Source organism: Agelaius tricolor, unplaced genomic scaffold, assembly GCF_023055355.1.
Source record: "Agelaius tricolor isolate 1412-34295 unplaced genomic scaffold, bAgeTri1.0.p SCAF_30, whole genome shotgun sequence".
Taxonomy (NCBI): Eukaryota; Metazoa; Chordata; class Aves; order Passeriformes; family Icteridae; genus Agelaius; species Agelaius tricolor.
Genome location: NW_027269290.1, coordinates 1,560,052 through 1,577,519, shown reverse-complemented (window position 1 = coordinate 1,577,519; position 17,468 = coordinate 1,560,052). Strand labels below are relative to the sequence as shown.

The 17,468-nt window shown below is 50.4% G+C and overlaps 1 protein-coding gene across 1 annotated transcript in view; it reads right to left on the bottom strand.

The window, feature by feature from the left end:
• Positions 1–872: 872 nt before the first annotated feature.
• The window catches only part of PKP1 (plakophilin 1), a 46,278-nt gene continuing 29,682 nt past the window's right edge, over positions 873–17,468 (bottom strand). The window contains exons 5-13 of the mRNA XM_071450198.1: positions 15,224–15,431; positions 14,366–14,543; positions 12,161–12,275; positions 10,852–11,007; positions 10,572–10,748; positions 8,066–8,219; positions 7,434–7,620; positions 2,279–2,363; positions 873–944 (exon numbers count right to left, since the gene is read on the bottom strand). Of these exons, the coding sequence (XP_071306299.1) occupies positions 873–944; positions 2,279–2,363; positions 7,434–7,620; positions 8,066–8,219; positions 10,572–10,748; positions 10,852–11,007; positions 12,161–12,275; positions 14,366–14,543; positions 15,224–15,431 (1,332 nt within the window). The remainder of the gene's footprint in view (positions 945–2,278; positions 2,364–7,433; positions 7,621–8,065; positions 8,220–10,571; positions 10,749–10,851; positions 11,008–12,160; positions 12,276–14,365; positions 14,544–15,223; positions 15,432–17,468) is intronic.

Genomic DNA, 17,468 nt, shown 5'->3' with positions numbered 1-17,468 from the left:
CTTCCACCCTCCTCAGAGTCCCAGTGCAAACATCCCAACAGAGAAGGAAGTGAAATCCATTCCTGGGCAGAGGGAGGGAAGGGGCTTTAGCACTGTTTTCCCTTGGTTTGATCACAAGGACCATGCTGGGGAAGGGAGCAAGTAATTCCCTCTGCATAATCTCAGACATTATCCAAGAGACCTCTGGTATTTTCAAAGTGCTTAAAGCTTTTCCCTTCAGTGGGAATCATGAGTGAAAAGTGCCTGATGGGTTAAATCCTCATTTCTCACTGAATATAAACCCATAACGATGCCCTGGAAATTCTGCCCATGGTTTCTCTTCCCTGATTCTCTTTTGAGATTTTCAGTTGACAGAATGTGGTTCTCAACTCTGACCTGAGGTTGACAGGCAGATTAAGGGCTCAAACTATTAGTTAAGGCTAGTGAAGCCATGGATGTGCTGGAATTCACTGCACATTACTGGCACTGTCTGGCTAACACCGCTCAAAGTTCAGGAATGAGGGCCAGGGAGAATCCCAGAAGAGCCTCACCTGTGAGGGTTTGGAAAAATGCATTGAAATCAGAGATTGCTTGGCAAAGGAAAGGAAGGGCACAGTTGAGCCCAGCAGCTTTGTCTGTCCTGTGACATCTGTGCTGATCATCTCCAAAATGCACAGCTGGGCAGTGGGGGCAACATCTGCCCTGGGCCCAGGGACAGCACAGCCTCTGACCTCTCATAGAAACAGACTGGGCTGGGAAAATTTGGGATGAAAATCTCACAAACACACTCCTGAGGTGATCAAAAGTAGCAACAATCTCAAAGGATTCCTGTGTCTCGAATCCACCACAAGGGCCATGTTCTCACCTGCAGCCTGAATGTGCATGGAGAGGCTCTAAAATCTCGAGGAGAGGGTCCTGAAGGTCGTTCCAGCTAAAGATCCCATCATGTTCTTATCAAATCCTTGCTAAAAAAGCAGAAACATGAGGTGCATATCAGTTTCTACACTGAGAGCAGGAATTGAGCAAAGTATGCTTCATCCTCAGCCAACCTCCTCTGTCAGGCCTCTGGGTACTTTTGTCACCCTTACTGATGAACTCCACAGAATCACAGAACCATGGGATGGTTTGGGTTAAAGGGACCTTAAAGCTCATCTCATCCCACCCCATGCCATGGGCAGGGACACCTTCCCCTAGACCAGATGGCTTTTCCTTGCTTTGCCTTCCATCAACCCGGAGCTGGACCCCTCCTGGTTTTTGGAGGGAACTTCTACTGAATCATTCACTCAGTATTGTTTCATTTAGTTCCTCATCCTGAAAAAAGAGCAGAAGTCTTCACATGGTGCATGTACCCCTGCAGACTCCCATCCTCCTCCCTGACAGGTACCTCTGCAATAAACCTGTGTGTGAACACCAGAGTGACTCAGTCACACCAAAATGAGCTGGCCTGGGCTGTGAGCAGAGCCTGGCACAAAACCACCCCAGCTCCTCTGCAGAAAGGCCTCACTGTCAATGTAGGAACAGACTTTGGATGCTCTGCTTTTGCCTCCAGGTGCTCCCCTTTGTAGGGATCCCTCCTCCTCTTTAATTTGGCCCTGTACTCCCTGCAGGTGCTGCTGCTTTTGAGTTGGAAAAACCCAAACTTGTTTAAACTCTCCACTGGGAGCTGGAGCTGGGAACTGGGAAGAGCTGGAGCTGGGAATTGGGAGCAGTTGGAGCTGGGGGCTGGAGCAGGGAGCTGGGAATTGGGAGCAGCTGGGGCAGGGAGCTGGCGCTGGCTCAGTGCCTGTTTGGCTCTGCACTTTCCCAGCTTCTGTTGCAGGGAGTAAAACAAATCCCAAATACTCCTCTCCTCTTGGTTTGAAAGCTTACTCTGACTGCAGGGGGATGTAACCACAGGGCAGGGCCGTGGACACAGAAGAAAATGAGGGGAAAGAGAGGAGGGACCTTGCCAGGCACCTGCTGGGACACAATGGGCTGCAGAGAAGGGAAGCCCCTAAAGGAGGGTGGAACACCCAGCATGTCCCAGCCCAGAGTGAGGGGGCTGTGCTGGGGAACATTCCAGCACCATCCCCAGGGAGGAAGGTGTCTGACACAGGCATGACACCCTCTGCTTTGTCCCCAGAGTGAGTCCCAGCAGTGTCCCCCTGCCACCTGCTCAGATGCCAGGCCAAGTGCCCCAGGCTCCTCCTGGGCCCTGCCCTTCTCGCTGCTGGATCAGGGCCTTTACCAGCTCCCCATCTCAGCAGGTGAACAACCCAGAGCTGCTCCTGACTCCCAGAAGCAGGAGTGTTGTCCTTACCTGCTTGAGCACACTCTGCAGCTCCCTGTTGGACCAAAGGTCTGTCAGGAGAAGTCGAGCAGCTTCAGCTGCTTTTGGACAGGAGCTGGGAAGGTGAAAGCAACAGGAGGATTATGGCAGGCACAGAGCAGCACCCCACAGGCACTGGTGAGCACCTGGGACAAACCCAGGCACTGGTGAGCACCTGAGACAAACCCAGGCACTGCTGAGCACTGGGACAAACCCAGGCACTGCTGAGCACTGGGACAAACCCAGGCACTGCTGAGCACCTGAGACAAACCCAGGCACTGCTGAGCACTGGGACAAATCCATCTCCAGCTGGGAGCCTGGCTAGCCATGAACAGGACTGTCAGTAACACCCTCCTGCTCTCTCAGCAATGTTGTGTGACAACAATTGTCACCAGAGCAGGGAAAATGAAAGAGAGAGGAGGATCTGAGTGGGAAAATGAGGATAAAACTGAGCTGAGTCTGAAATTTGAGAGAGGGAAAGAGAAGGGAAATAGTGCCAGCCCTTTGCTGGAGTCTGCAGGGACTGCCAGCGTGGGTGGATCTCCTGGGAGGGGGCAGAGGAGCGGGCTTGGAGCTGCCTGGAGAGGACAAGGGATGGGAGCCTTTGCAATAACATCTGCAAGCAGCCCAGAGCCCTTACTCAGCACAAGGGAACAGATACCTGCTCACGTAACAGCTCGAAACCGTGAGTCATCGCAGGACCTTTTATAATTTTGGAACATTTCATACCCTGATATCCCCTCCCTGCTGGCTCCCATGGCTGCTCCTGATCTCCTGGGCCTCCTTCTGGCTGTGGGAGACTCTTGCTCTGGGTTCAGGGCAGCAGCCCCAGCCTGTCCCACCCAGGATGATGGAGAGGAACAGGACCAAGGTCAGGACCCTCCCTGTCTGATACAGAGCCTTGTGCCCTCAAAAACAGTCCTCAAAACATTCCTCAAAACAGTCCCCAAAAGCCTACAAGAAATGGAACCAATAGATCATGAGGAACCTGGGACATCAACTCCACACTTGGAGTGTGGGAGGACAGGGATGGAACCATATCCAGAAAATTTTGAGGCATTTCTCTGATATACACAGCAACTGCTACCAAAGAAATGATCGAGTTTAACTTGGTCATAAACTTCAAAGGTGTTGTGCAGCTCCCAGTGTTGTGTGGAGGGCTGGAGGACAGCCAGAAATTCCTGAGCAATGCTTTGGGACAGAAAAAACAGGTTTTATTGCCAAATCTCTTCTGTAGTTATAAGCACACTATGCTCTGTCACCAGAATGACAATGTTTTAAAACATTTTTGCCTGAAATGTTGTCTGTGGCTGAAAAGCCATTAAATCCCTACAAACCCAAGGGTACCTGTGATCAGACAGGCAGAGCACAAACTGAACTCTCAAGGATTTGTAGTTTCAAGTTATTTCTCTATTCCTAAGCCAGAGTAATTCTCTCTTATTTTTGAAAAAATTTACATCTAATGATGCTTAATACGTGCTTTTTGCCACTATGTCTCCAGAGAACACCTCAGAAGTTTTGTATTTTCAAGCCAAAATTACCAGCATCAGTACCTGAATCATTTATGAATTCAGGCAGAAGTTCTGAACTCTTCATTTGAAGAACTGGCACTGACTGTTTCTTCCAGCATTGACTGCTATAATTTAGGTATAAAAAGCTCAATATGGGCTGGTGGAACTGTGATGCCAACTTCAGTAGGTAAAGCAGCATATCCCAAACAAAACAGTGTGAATATAGTAGTGGGTAACATGGAGCAGAATATCAAGGACAGCTGATTTGAGGGGGAAATTCCTTAATAATGAATTGCCTGAAAATCAAAGATGATTTTAAGCACTGTCTGTCTTTTACAAATAGAATTATTCATGAAAAATTGTGGAAAGGCAATGAGGGAGATGTCCCCTGGTGGCAGTGGCAGGAGTGATCCAAAAAGCTACAGACTCAACAAAACATAAACAAGACACAATCAGAAGGAGATGGTGGGGAATGGGGAGAAACAGAATGGGAGCAAAAAAGACAAGAATCTTGTCCACAGATATCAAATAATGGGGAGAAATAATCCCTCCTCAAAGGACAAATGTACGAAGAACTTAAGGTGTGTCACTGAGAATGCCAAGGAATTCCCAGAACAAGCAAGAGATTATGAAATTGATATCAAGGTGCAATCTTTGGCAGAAATGGGAAATTGGAAATCTGTGGATAAGAACTCTCTGGCACAGGGAATAATCAAGACCTGAGTCTCTCAAGAGATTAATTTTGGCAAAATGCTGTGGTGCAATTGAACTGGAAAATAAAACTGCAATAGCAAAAGTGTGAAAAGTGAAGGAACACAGAGAAACAGAAATAAATCCATGGTAAAGGGATAAACTGCAAATGTGATGGTCTAAAGCACAAGGAGAGATTTTGAGAAAAGCTTTGAGTGCAGCCAGTAGAATTAATGAGGAGAATTTCAATTTAATTAGTGAAATAATGTTGCTTGAAAATGAGCAGAGAAATATTTTTCAGACAGCTGGAGAAGAAAAATGAAAAGGAAACCAGACACCCTAATAAATCAGGTCCAGTGGCTTGATTTTCAGAAACATCACCAGAAATTGAAGGAAATATTCAATATTTTGGCAACTTCAATTAAAAATAATGAAGAGTGAAGGAACCCCATTTGACCATGAACTCCATGCCATAGAGGAAAGCATCTGCTCTATGACAATTACTTAATTGGGATGCTCCAGGAAGAAGAAGAAACCACATCCATCAGATAAATTGCTGAACCCTTTCTGCCTTTCTGTCAGAACCCAGCTATGAGAAATATGAGGAGAAAGAAACATGGGAAGGGAGGAGAACATGGGAAAGGACAAGATGCATAACTCACTGGTCTGGAACCTGGAGTCTCTTTCTAAGCTATGCCTCTGAAGCTGTTTGAGCTGGTGGAGCTCCTGGTTTGCAGCTGGTAATGCAGTGAGAGCCCAGCTCAGAAACACAGGGCAGGATCTGTGGGTGGCAGAGGAGACACAGGGAGGGAGCACCCAGACACCAACCCCAGCCTGGGGGTCAGGGAATGTGCACAGGGACCTGAGGCAGATTAACAGAGAAAACTGCAAAGCCCTGACGGGTGCAGGGTGTCCCTGGGTCCCCCGTGGCAACTGAGGCACCCCTGAGCCCCTGTCCCCCCCATCTCTGCTGCCTGCAGTGCTGGGAAGGAGGAGGTTGGTGATGTGGGACTCAGCACATTCAGAACCACAGTGGGGACCTGGGGGCTTCAGCCAGCCCCCAGGAGAGGTGGAGGTTTACTGATGGGGAGGCTCTTTCTGATGTAGGACTGGACAAATCCCACCCTAATTTTTCTTGTTTATCTTCGCAGGCAGCATGTGACACTGGGAAAATTTCACCTTGGGACCCAGCAAGAGTCAAAAGTCTCTCCAACATCTGCTCTGCTGGAACAGCCTGAAATAATACAGCTTGGACAAGTAAGATTACTCCTGGGTGGAAATTGTTCTCTTTTTCCCTGAGAAGTGAACAGCATAAAAATCTTTGAGGACAAAAATGAATAACGGAGGCAAAGGAACAACTCAAGTTTTGGACACTGTAAGAACTGGGGAGTTTCTCGGGAGGACTTTGTGATCCTGGCAGGACTGGAGACATCTCCAGAGTTTGGTAACTCCTCACAATTCAGTGACTCACCTCCAAGAAAGCTCATCCCCAACAGCCAAGGCAATTAAAGTGTTCCCAGCCCGGGTTGTGCAAGGCTGTGCTGGAGCAGCAAATTACTGAGCACTGGTCTGAGGAGCCACAGCAGGACTTCAGCACGAGTAAATACCATTCAAAACAAGGAGGGCTTAGGAGAGGGCTGGGTTTCATGGTAATTGGGCTCATTGGAGAGTGGAAGCAAGCAAAAGCAGCAAATAGAGCAATGCTCCTTGGCCCAGGCCCAAACTAAACAAGGAGGCCCCGGGTAATGACAGAGAGTGTCTCTGCCATGGAACAAGAGGTGGATTGGAATAACTTTATCAAAGGATGATGAAGGCATGCAAATGGATTTTCACAACAGAAAACAATGGGTTACTTGTCTAAGGCATTTTAAAACAAAGACAGATGGCAGGAGAGATGAAAGCCTAGGAAGGAGAGAACATGGTCGAAGATAATAGAAGTTTAACACCAGTTTGGCCAGAAATGAACACAGAACTTGGCAAGGCTTGACAGGCTTGTGCTGCAGGGAATATGGATAACAAACAGGACAGAATTCCTACCACCAAACCCCAAACCAAGTCCTAAAATAGAAAGAGGTAAAATATGATGAGATTGCTCAGCTGGTGTAAAATACAGGAGTAGACCAGGAAGGTACCTAAAATAATTCCTGCCTATGTTCCCTCAGAGTTGCATCTTGAGGAAGATGATTCAATTAAAAAATGAACAGAATTGCACATAAAAGTTAAGCATGGTCCTTGTGTACCTGCAGTGTTGAATCTCAGACCTCACCTTCATGAAAAGGTTTGAGGGAAGCCCAGGAGTCAGGAAGTCACTGACATCCCCTGTTCTGAGGGCTCGAATTTTTCATAGATCAGAGAACCCCAGAGTGATTTGAGTTGGAAGGGACCTAAAAGATCATCCAGTTCCACCCCTTGCCATGCCAGGGACACCTTCCACTAGCCCAGGTTGCTCCAAGCCCCATCCAACCTGGCCTTGGACACTTCCAGGGGTGGAGCAGCCACAGCTTCTCTGAGCAACCTGTGCCAGGGCGTCCCCACCTTCATGGGGAAGAATTTATTCCTAATATCCAGTATAAATGTCTCCTCTTTTATTCTGAAACCATTCCCTCTTGTCCTGTCACTATCTGCTTGTGTAAAAAGTCACTTCTCCTTTTTTTTCATAAGCTGTCTAAGTATTATTTTTAAAAGACTTTAAGCTATTGGTGCTTCAGTTCTTTTTAGAAATTCCTAAAATTCAGCCAGAAAGTTTCCAGAGGCCCTTTTGCAAATCCACCCTGGATGGCTCCTGTCTGTTTCCAAGAAACCAGTGCTGAGGATTTCTGCCCACTAACACACCCAGTTCCTTTATTGGGAAGGAATAATGCTCCAGTCTGGCTCCAAAGGGTGCTGGGAAGGCTCTGGGCTCAGTCTGGCTCTGTCCCTGCCCCTGCCTCCTGCCCCACACTCACCCATTCCGGCACAGGCTCACTACATTATTTAGCAAGTTGCTGGACAGGTAAGACTTTCCCAGGTGGGGGTTGGACATGATGAGGTTCCTCAGAGTGTAACAAGCTGATGTCATGATCTCCCCATAGCTGCTGGTGTTTCCAGACTGGAACGACAGGAGACGGGACACATCTGGGAGCACCTGGTGAGCTAAAGAGGTGGAGGAATGTTCCAATCAACATTTAAACACAATCTGGCACAAGTGAATGATGCTATTTGTGTTAACACCAAGCAGAGTTATCTCTGCAGGGAGACACTGGAAGTGTTGGACAGCAATGGCATCATTGTCGTGAGTGGATTTTCCCAAGACAAAACGAGGTCTGTAGGCCTTTGGAAGGGCAGTGTTGTTGGCCACAGACACTGAAGTCCAACTCAGTTCCCAAAATACTGTCACCCTCGTGGTCCTGCAGGTTTGTCTGTCCATAAAGCACAGCACGTGTCACACAGCACTGGTGACTGTCCTTGGGGCCAGAAGAAATGACACTGCTCTGCCCAGTTCTGGAGCATGGCTAGGTCTCCTTATGGGGCTTACAAAGCAAGCTGGGCAGATCCCACAGAGCTGAAAGCTGGGATCGAGCACGGGGGAAGGACTTACCCATGGTTTTGTGGAGCACAGGATGCCTGGACATGTTGCTGAGCAGAGAGGCCCCGGAGCGGACGACCTCGGAGCTGTTGGACTGGAGCAGCCGCGCGATGCGGGGCAGTCCCTTCTCCTTCAGCCCAATCATCTGGCTCATGGCATTGGACATCTGAGGGACAACACAGGAGCCCATGATTACAGTGCCAGGGGAAACAGCTGGGATGATGGTCAGGCCTGGAGGAATGGGACTGTACCATAAAATGAGCACTGCACAATCCTTTCTCCTGCTGCTGGATGATCCCACTTACTCTGTCAGTTTTACCTCTCTTCCCCACAGTTATGGGAGCCTGGAGAAAAGGAGGCTCTGGGAAGATCTTCTGGCTCTCCTCAACTCCCTGACAGGAGGGTGCAGGGGGGTGGACTCTGCTCCCACAGAACAAGGGACAAGACAAGGGGAAATGATCTCAAGCTACCCCAGGGGAGGTTTAGATTGGATACTGGGGAAAATTCTTCACCAAAGCAGTTGTCAAGCAGTGGCACAGCTGTCCAGGGCAGTGGTGGAGTCACCATCCCTGGGAATGTTCAAAAAGTACATGGATGGGGCACTTGGGCACATGGGTTAGAGGTGAACATGGGTGAACAGCTGGACTTAGTGATATTAGAGGGCTTTTCCAAGCTTAATGATTCCATTACTCTGTGACATTTGAAAAGTCAGCCTCTCATGTGCTGTGATGCAGCTGGTGCTATTCTCAGGAGCCCCAATGGAGCAGTTGATCACTCAACTGACATTCCAAACGCTGGAGAAGCTTTGCTTTCATGTCCGTGTTGCCCTCACCCTTCACAACGCCCTGGCAGCTCCCTGCCCTGGCCCTTCACAGCTCCCTGCCATGCCACAATGCCAATGGGAGCAGGAACAGATAATGGATGCCTTTAAAAAACAGTCTGAGGACCAAAACTACTCATCTTAGATGTGATCTTGTGCTTGTAAATGTAGAAGGTCTCAAGATGCAGTCAGGGCAGAGGAGCTCAAGCACATCTCCTGAATAACCTGCCCTTATTGACAGAACTTAAACTGAACTTCTCAGCTGCCCCACCAGAAATGCTGATGGAGACACACGTCCATCAACAGTGAGATGGGAGTGGAGAGAAGGCTCTGGAAAACATGTGCCCTGTTCCACAGGGCACCACAGGCACATTCACACCAGCAGTACTGGGGTGTGTAAAGCACAGCTGAAGGATATTCAGAGCCATCCTCTGTGAGCTAAAGGATCACAGCAAGCTCCATAAGCTCATCCCCAGATTCACTTTCCATCAAATGACAGCAAACTCAGCAACTCCAGCTCCAGCTCTGAGCTGGAATGAGACCCTTGAGGGGAGGAGCCACTTCTGCACACCCAGACAAATTTCAGCCATTCCATGCCAGGAGGCTGAATTAAATTGCTCCAGCACTGTCAGAGCTGGGTTTGGTTGTTTGTCCCTTGTGCAATGTTGTTGATTGCTGAAATTTCTTTTCCCTGGAGCACAGAACTCCAGCCCCATTTCCCTGACCAGCTCTGCCCATACGTGACAGCCTCTCTCCACCTTCTGGTTCGTGGCACTGCTTAGTTAAATTGCCAAAAGTCAAGGTTCCCAATTATTTAGCATGGAAATCGTTGTGACAAAAGGAGATCAGAGCTGGCAGGTTAATGCCATCCCAGCAGGGAAGGCTCCGAGTGAGTCACCCGTGTCTCTGGGTGGGACACTCCCCACACGTGACACGCCTCTCCTACCTATGGAATCATTATCTCTTTATCTCCCCATCCATCTTATTTAAATTGGGATTGATGGAGCTGGGCACAAACAGACAAGTCAAGGGCTGTCCCAGGGGCGGCAGCCTGCGAGGACGTGCCCAGGGCAGTGACGTGGGCCTGCAGAGCCATGGCTGTGACACGTTCCCCATGGTGCCACGGCATCACCCAGCCCCTGGCACTGCCACACTGCCGTGCCCACGGGTCAGGACATCTGTCACAGCTGTTTTACGGGTAGCTCTGAGGTGTGGACAAGCCACAATCCACAGCACAACCCACCCTGTCATTAGAGCCACCTCCCCTTGGAGCACACGCACGGGCGGTGGCTCAGCCCTTCTCCCATCTCTCATCACATCTGGCTAGGGGTGCACATCTGGGCTCACCCTCACTGCCACCCTGGGGGAGGCTGCCAATACCAGCAGCTGCTGGCAGTGCAACCAACAGACTGGGGAAACTTGGAAACCCAGTGTATGGGTCTGGGATAGATCCTTGGGATGCTGGCTGTAGCTCCCCATGAGACCCTGAGTTTGGAGTTAGGATCCCACTGGATCAAACACTATGGAGAGACTGGCTGTGGTGCCCTGAGGTTTAAGGAGGACATTTTCCTTTTTCATGGCTGAGAAGTGATGATGATCAGGGACCTTAGAGTTCTTCCCAACCTGACTGACTCTCTGGTTCCATGGAAGGGCTGACACATTTGGGTGCACACATGTGGAGGGGAGGGAAGCTCTTACCAGCCCTCGGCTCGCAGTGAGGTTCTGCAGAGCTCCAGCACAAGCTTCCAGGGTGGCATCCTTCTTGCTCTGATCCATCAGGGACAGGTAGGTGCGGATGGCATCTGAGTGGTAGAGCCAGCTGGGGCCTTTGGGCTTGAAATCCTCCTCAGGAAGGGGAACCCCGTACTCATCATTCTGCAAAGACATGAGAAACAGGGAGTTCAGATCCTGCTCTTCCTTTGCAGCCCCTGCCTGGGGCTGAACATCACATTCCCAATTCCTCCATGGCACATCCTACCTCCATTTTCCCACTCCTGCTGTTGAAGCAGCCTGTGAGAGTTTTGTCCATGTAAACGCTCCGGGCCATGTGGTTGAGCTGGGTGTATTTGTTGGGAACTTCAGCATCCAGGCGGTAGGAGAGATTGTGCAGGATGCAGATGCAGTTCTCCACAGACTGCATCACCCCCAGAAGACAAATGCAAACATCACATTAGGCAGAAAACTATGGAACAGCACCAGAGAGGACATGGACTGGGCCATAAAATCAGCTTTTTAGCACCACAGATGCTCTTTAGCCTTTTTCAGGGAGCAAGGGATGGGGGGGAAGGAGCTGGAATAGATGTAAAGGATCTCAGTGAGCTGCTGACCCAGAAAACCTTGGGAGGCCTCACTTGCCACAGCCAAGTTGGCAAACAGGAAAAGAGAGTGTGAGAGTGGTTGGATCAAACCATGAAATTCCAAATCTTGAAATGCCCCTCTCACCAGGGGTAACTTTAACTTCCAATGACTCTCTCTGAGTAACAGTTACAGATCAGGTGACACTTTTTACCAAGAACAGGCTTGAAGCCTCCTTTCCTTGGATGCCAGAGTGCCCAATGGGAAGAGCAAGAGAGAATTTTGGCTGGATACCCATAACCAACACCAGAACCTGTGGTTACATTTCCAAAGAGCTGTGTTTTGTGTGTGCTGCTGGAAAGGGGCTTCCTGCAAAAGCCATCCCCAAAAGAGGGTTTGCTCAATCCAGAGAGAATTCAAAATAACTCTGGTAACTTTGAGGGTTACATCTAAAAAGTGTCTACAAATACTTTTTTGTCCAAGGCAAGTGCTGCTCAACACAGCCATCAGTCACAGTCTGGGGACTGGCAGAGACATGCCAGCTCCTGGCTTCCTGCTGAACATGGTGCCAAGCTGGGGATTGTACACTTGAGTCCTGCTGGATGGCAAGAGGTGGGGGTAAAGAGCAAGAGATGGAGATTAGGATGTGGGAAGGGAAGGGAAGGGAAGGGAAGGGAAGGGAAGGGAAGGGAAGGGAAGGGAAGGGAAGGGAAGGGAAGGGAAGGGAAGGGAAGTATTCTGAGGACTCAGGAACCAAAGTATTTTACTGTTCCTCTGTGTCTGTTAAAAGAAAATTTTAAAGCCCAGCTCTACTTCAGGCCCAGAGGCCCAAGGACTTACAACCCTCCAACAGATCCCACTGGGGCTTGGAAGGACAAGAGCAGCCAGAGACTCCAGCCACCTCTTGTGTTTTTCGGAAAGGGGTTTTGAAGTATTCCCAGGGTTGCAATTGTTAACTGTGGGGCTGGGCAGCCCAGGGCAGCAGCTGGTACCTTGTCATCAGGGCGGCTGGAGGCCACGCAGTTCTGGGTGTAAGTCATGACAGAGTCGATCAGGCCAGGGTAATTCCTCATGGTCTGGCGCCCCATGTCTGCAGAGCTCAGGTTCCTGAGGAAGCCATCGAGGAGCACAGCAGGGGACAAAGAGGAGAGAGGGTGAGCTGGGCTCTGTTCTGGCTATGGTTGTCACTGAATTGGGGGATTTTTTGGCAGGTTCAGCAAGGCTGAAGAACTGCTCCTGTTCTGGAGGCCTTTGGTGGGACTGCACCAGTGCACAAGCTCTCTTGCTGCTCTTTGGGACTGATTTCACCTGGAATATGTCCTGCAAGGAGCTCTGCATAGAAGACACCCTCCTAGGGACAGTCACCAGCAGAAGGCTGCCTCAGAGGCTCTGCATGTGCCACTACACAGACACTGTCTCCTGAGTGGAGTTTCCAAAGGGAAGACTGGCTAAAGACTATCTGGGCTTGTTGTGATCATCAGGAAGGTGCACAGGGCTGTAAGCACAGACCTACCCAGGGTCAGCAGCAATGTCTGTGTGGGAAATGGGCTGGAAATGCCAGAGGGACTGACCCATCTGTGAGGTTGAAATGGGTTCCTGGACACTGGCAGCTGTCAGCAGGACAGGGGAGTTTTTCCAGTAACAGGATATGGGTTTTGTTGTTTTACTCTGGTTTGTTTTTGTTGTTTGTTTTTTTTTTGTTTGGTTGGTTTGGGGTTTTTTTGTTTTGTTTTGGGTTTTTTTTCCTATTTTATTGCCTTATAGCTTGCAAATGAAAAACAAAGAGAGGTTGGCAGTGGTTGTAGATATTCACTGCAGGCGTTCCAGAACTGGATCTGATGTTCACTGTGATTTGCAGCCTCCTCATTAACATGGATTCATCTGCAATCCAGAAATGCTTGAGCAGCAATGGCTCGGGCCCAGGGCAAACCCAGGGCTGTTCTCATCCCTGTGTTCTGATGTGGCAGGGCAGTGACTCAGAGTAGTCCTGGCTCAGCCCTTGGAGCAGGGGCTCTGGATCCAATCCCAACTTCCCTCACTCTCCCTGCTCCCCAGTCCTGCTCCCTCAGGCCTCTGGAGCTCTCTTGCTGACCTGCAGCTGCCAGTCTTCCTTGGGATGTTGGGCACTGCTGCCACAGGCTGGGATCAGTTTCAGAAGGTAGAGCCTACCTGTAGTTAAACTCCACAGGATTTTTACAAGCTGTTGCCATTGTCTTTCCCTAATTTTAATGGGATGTTTTATGGTGTTGTAGGCTGGGATGGCCTTAAAGCAGAGCAGCTCATACCCACCATACCCCACACATCCCGAGCCGCAGCTGCTCGGGGAGCTGCCTTCCAGGACAGGCAAGGAGGGAGCAGCACTCCCTATCTCCCAGACATGGTTCCCAGCCACAGAAGCTGATGGTATCAGGTCTCCAAAGGCCCTGCCATGATCAGCCTCTCGTTTCATAAGCAGCTCCAGCTCCTGCGAGCTGCATGTCTGGGAAGGGCGCGGCCGGCGCTGCCTCCCTCGGGGAGAGCTTCCCTTGATGAAAGCACCTCATTATACAGGGCAGGTTTTTTGCCCCACTTGTTCCCATTGAGACAAGGAGCTCATATCCAAGTGGAGGAGGAAAGTAGGAGAAACAGCAAGTCAGGGCGAAGATCCTCTACAAAAGGACTCTGGTTTCCTGTGAACAAAATAAACTACTCTGGGCTCAGTCTGCACCTCCTGTTTCGTAGCTGAGTCTCCAGATGAAACGAGCCAGGAAAAGTCCAGGACAATGGGACTATTCCGTACTAAAACAGTTACCAAAAGAAGTGGGAAAATGCTTGTTTTCCCCACACAGAAAATTCTGTCTTTTTGTCACCTAAACCCTAAATCAGTTTGTTTTCTCTGGAAGCCTCAAAACTCTAAAGGCAAAGTTTCCCGGTCTGAGCTAGACACTGATGGGTTCCATTAGTGCACAAAACAACTTCAATTTTTTTTTTGAGAAGAGACTCAGTAAGAGCAAAATTATTAAAAAAAAGCTACTAGAAAAATATTTTACATGCATTTTTTTTCTGCACCTTCTCTTAGTCAAGAAAACTTTCTCAAGGAGAATTTTTCATAGCGCAATTGTAATGAGCATGAATTCAGCTCATTGTAAGAGGACTTAGATGGCATTAGCTTTTGCCCACAGACACAAGCTACAGTCCGTCCCTGCCTGGTGACTCACCTCAAACACCCTGTGGCATTGAAGAACACTTCTGGGTCAATAATTTCTCGTGTCCTGTTGCAGCCGCCATCAGACCAGCCCGAGAAAGGGATGATAACACAGTCTGTCAGCACAGGCAGAGCCTCCTGTATCAACTCTTCTTTTAGTTCATCAGTGGAGGAGAGGTTCCAGAGCAGTCCTAGGAAGGATGTGGGACACAAGCTCAAGCACAAGGTCATGTGCATTAGGAACTTTGTTTAGCTCACGGTGATTCCAGCACCAAAATCCTTCTTCCCTTCACCACTCTGAGCTGAGGGTGCAGAGGCTGCGTGAAACCTTGGTTCCTGTCCACCCCTATGGGAGACAGGCAGGATGGGTCCACATGGAGGTGGGCATTTAAGCATCCTTCCTTCTCCCAAAATTGCTATTTATTGCTATTATGTTGCAGGGGACAGCATCTCTCCAGGGATCTTGGAAAGGCTTGCACATAAAACTTGGGACACAGTTGAGGGTGACCTGCACAAAAAAACTCCCATCAACTTCTCAGACAAAGGTGAGGCACCAAGGAGAGAACCCAGCCAACCCTACTGGGATGGCAGCTCCACAGCCATTCCTGGGAACAGCACAGGGGCCAGGGTGCAGGGAGGTGTGGGAATGGCAGGGTGACCATAACTGGGAGGGCACCTGGGGCAGGTGCTTCCTCAGCAGGCACTGAGGAAGTCAGGAATCCTTATGGAACATGGAAGGGCCAGGACCTCTTCTGCTTTCTGATCTAGGTCACCCTTTGGTGCAAGAAGAACAGAAGATCCCTCCTCTGTGCTAGGGTAGCACCAGGGCTGCAGGCAAGGGGAACCTCATGGCTGAGCAGACTCGGGGTACCTGTGAGCTGTTTCTGAATTTCAGTGTTCCCTGTCCTGCGGAGGAGGCTCACACACTCCCTGATCCCGTTCTGCCGCCGGGTTTCGATCTTGTTGGTGGGGTTCTTGAACACCAGGTTCCGGAGGGCTCCGGCTGCCGCCCGCTGCACGTTCTGGTTCTGGCTGCGGAGCAGCTCCACGAGCTTGGCAATGCCCCCCAGCCGATAGACCTGGACAGAGAGACACGGGACAGACATGGGACATGAGCACAGAGTACCAGGAGAGACATGGGACAGACATGGGACAGATGTGGGACATGAACATGGGGCACCAGGAGAGACATGGGGCACCAGGAGAGACATGGGACTGACATGGGACATGAGCATGGAGCACTGGGAGAGACATGGGACAGACACAGGACATGAGCATGGAGCACCAGGAGAGACATGGGACAGACACAGGACATGAGCACAGAGTACCAGGAGAGACATGGGACAGACATGGGACATGAGAATGGAGCACTGGGAGAACACAGGACAGACATGGGACAGACATGGGAGATGAGCACGGAGCACCAGAACAGACACAGGACAGACATGGGACATGAGAATGGAGCACTGGGAGAGACATGGAACAAGAGCATGAAGTACTGGGAGAGACGTGGGACAGACATGGGACATGAGCACGGCACCAGAACGGACACAGGCCATCAGCACAGAGCACAGGACACTGCTGGGACAGGGACACCCAGAACTGCCCCAGCAGTTCCAGGGGTCAGACAGCCCATCCTGGGGGAGCTGAAGAAGCAGAGCTGCCAGGGAATGAGGGCCAGAGGTGACAAGTCTGGTTCACAGGCTGTGGGTCACAAGCACAGAGCTCCTGGGCTGGAGGCTGGAGCCAAAAGCTCAAACTGCAGGAGTGGCTGTCTGTGAGTAATGGCCATGGACAGAGTCCTTTGCTGATGGAAATGTGCTCCTGCAAACTTTCACCCACCTCCACAGTCTGCACCGAGTGGAAATGCTGCCTTGCCTATGAGCAGAGGCCATTTATAGCTACCTAATGACATGCTGTGGTCATTTATCTGCATCCTGAGATCACAGGCTGAGCTCAGAGGGATGGTCACGGCCAGTGTCACCAGCCTCGAGGTCAGCCGCAGGCAGTGGAGGGAGCCCAGCCCTGCAGGACACCGCACACGGCACACGGAGCTTTGAAGGCGGATCCCTGCAGCTGAGCTCTCCAAATGCTGAGCGCTCCCGCTGCGGGATGTGCTCTGCAGGAGCCCGTCCTGCCACGAACACCCCTCGGCTGAGCCTGCTGACAATAGACAATGACCGAGCGCCTTTTGGGAGGGAAGGAAAACAAGCGCGAGCTGGGATGAGTCACCGACCTGCTCTGACACATCCTCCTGGGAAGGATGGCACGGCCCAGTGCTCAGAGAGGGTTTGCAACGGTAACAAAGGGTGTGGCCAGCCCACAATGGACCAGCTGAACATGGGCTGGGCACCTGCACTCATCCAGGCACAGCCAGGGCACAGGAGCACAGCCCCACACCGGGCCAGTGCTTCCAGCTCCACTGCTGTGCCAGGACAGGGAAAGCCACTTCTAAAGGGTTGGCATGTCAGTAAATCCAGGGTGGGGATAAACTTTGGTGACATCCTTGCCGCAGCAGATCCATCCTTCAGTCTGCCTCTTTTGCTGCATGTTGGCAAAGGAATTGATGAGTAAGAGCATCAGAAAAATAACCTGTGTTATAAGAAGAGCTTCTCTGGTCAGGTATCACAGAATCAAAGAGGGGTTTGGGTGGAAAAGGACCTTAAAACTCATCCTGTCCCACCCCCTGCCATGGGCAGGGACACCTTCCACTATCCCAGGGTGCTCCAAGAGCTGCCCAACCTGCCTTGGACACTTCCAGGATGGGACAGCCAGCATTATGGATGTGCAAAATTATCTTTGTACATGGTCACTTATTAGCCCATTGGCTCAGGTGGCTGAAATAGTCTGGAAAAGGCTGGCAAAGGGCTGCAGGGTCACTGGCCAATGCCCAGCAAAGTTCACAGTGGGATTTAAAGCAGCTTTTGTCTGGCTCTGACTCTGCAGCTCCAAGATAGTGAAAGATTGATGTGGAGCTGGGTGAAAGACTGATGTGGAACTGTGTGCAAGATTGATGTGGAACCGGGTGCAGTTGCCCCCGGGAGAGGACATTGGATGGCAGCTTCCACACTGTCAAACCCCATCACCCTGTGCCAAAACAGTTCATGGTGACAACA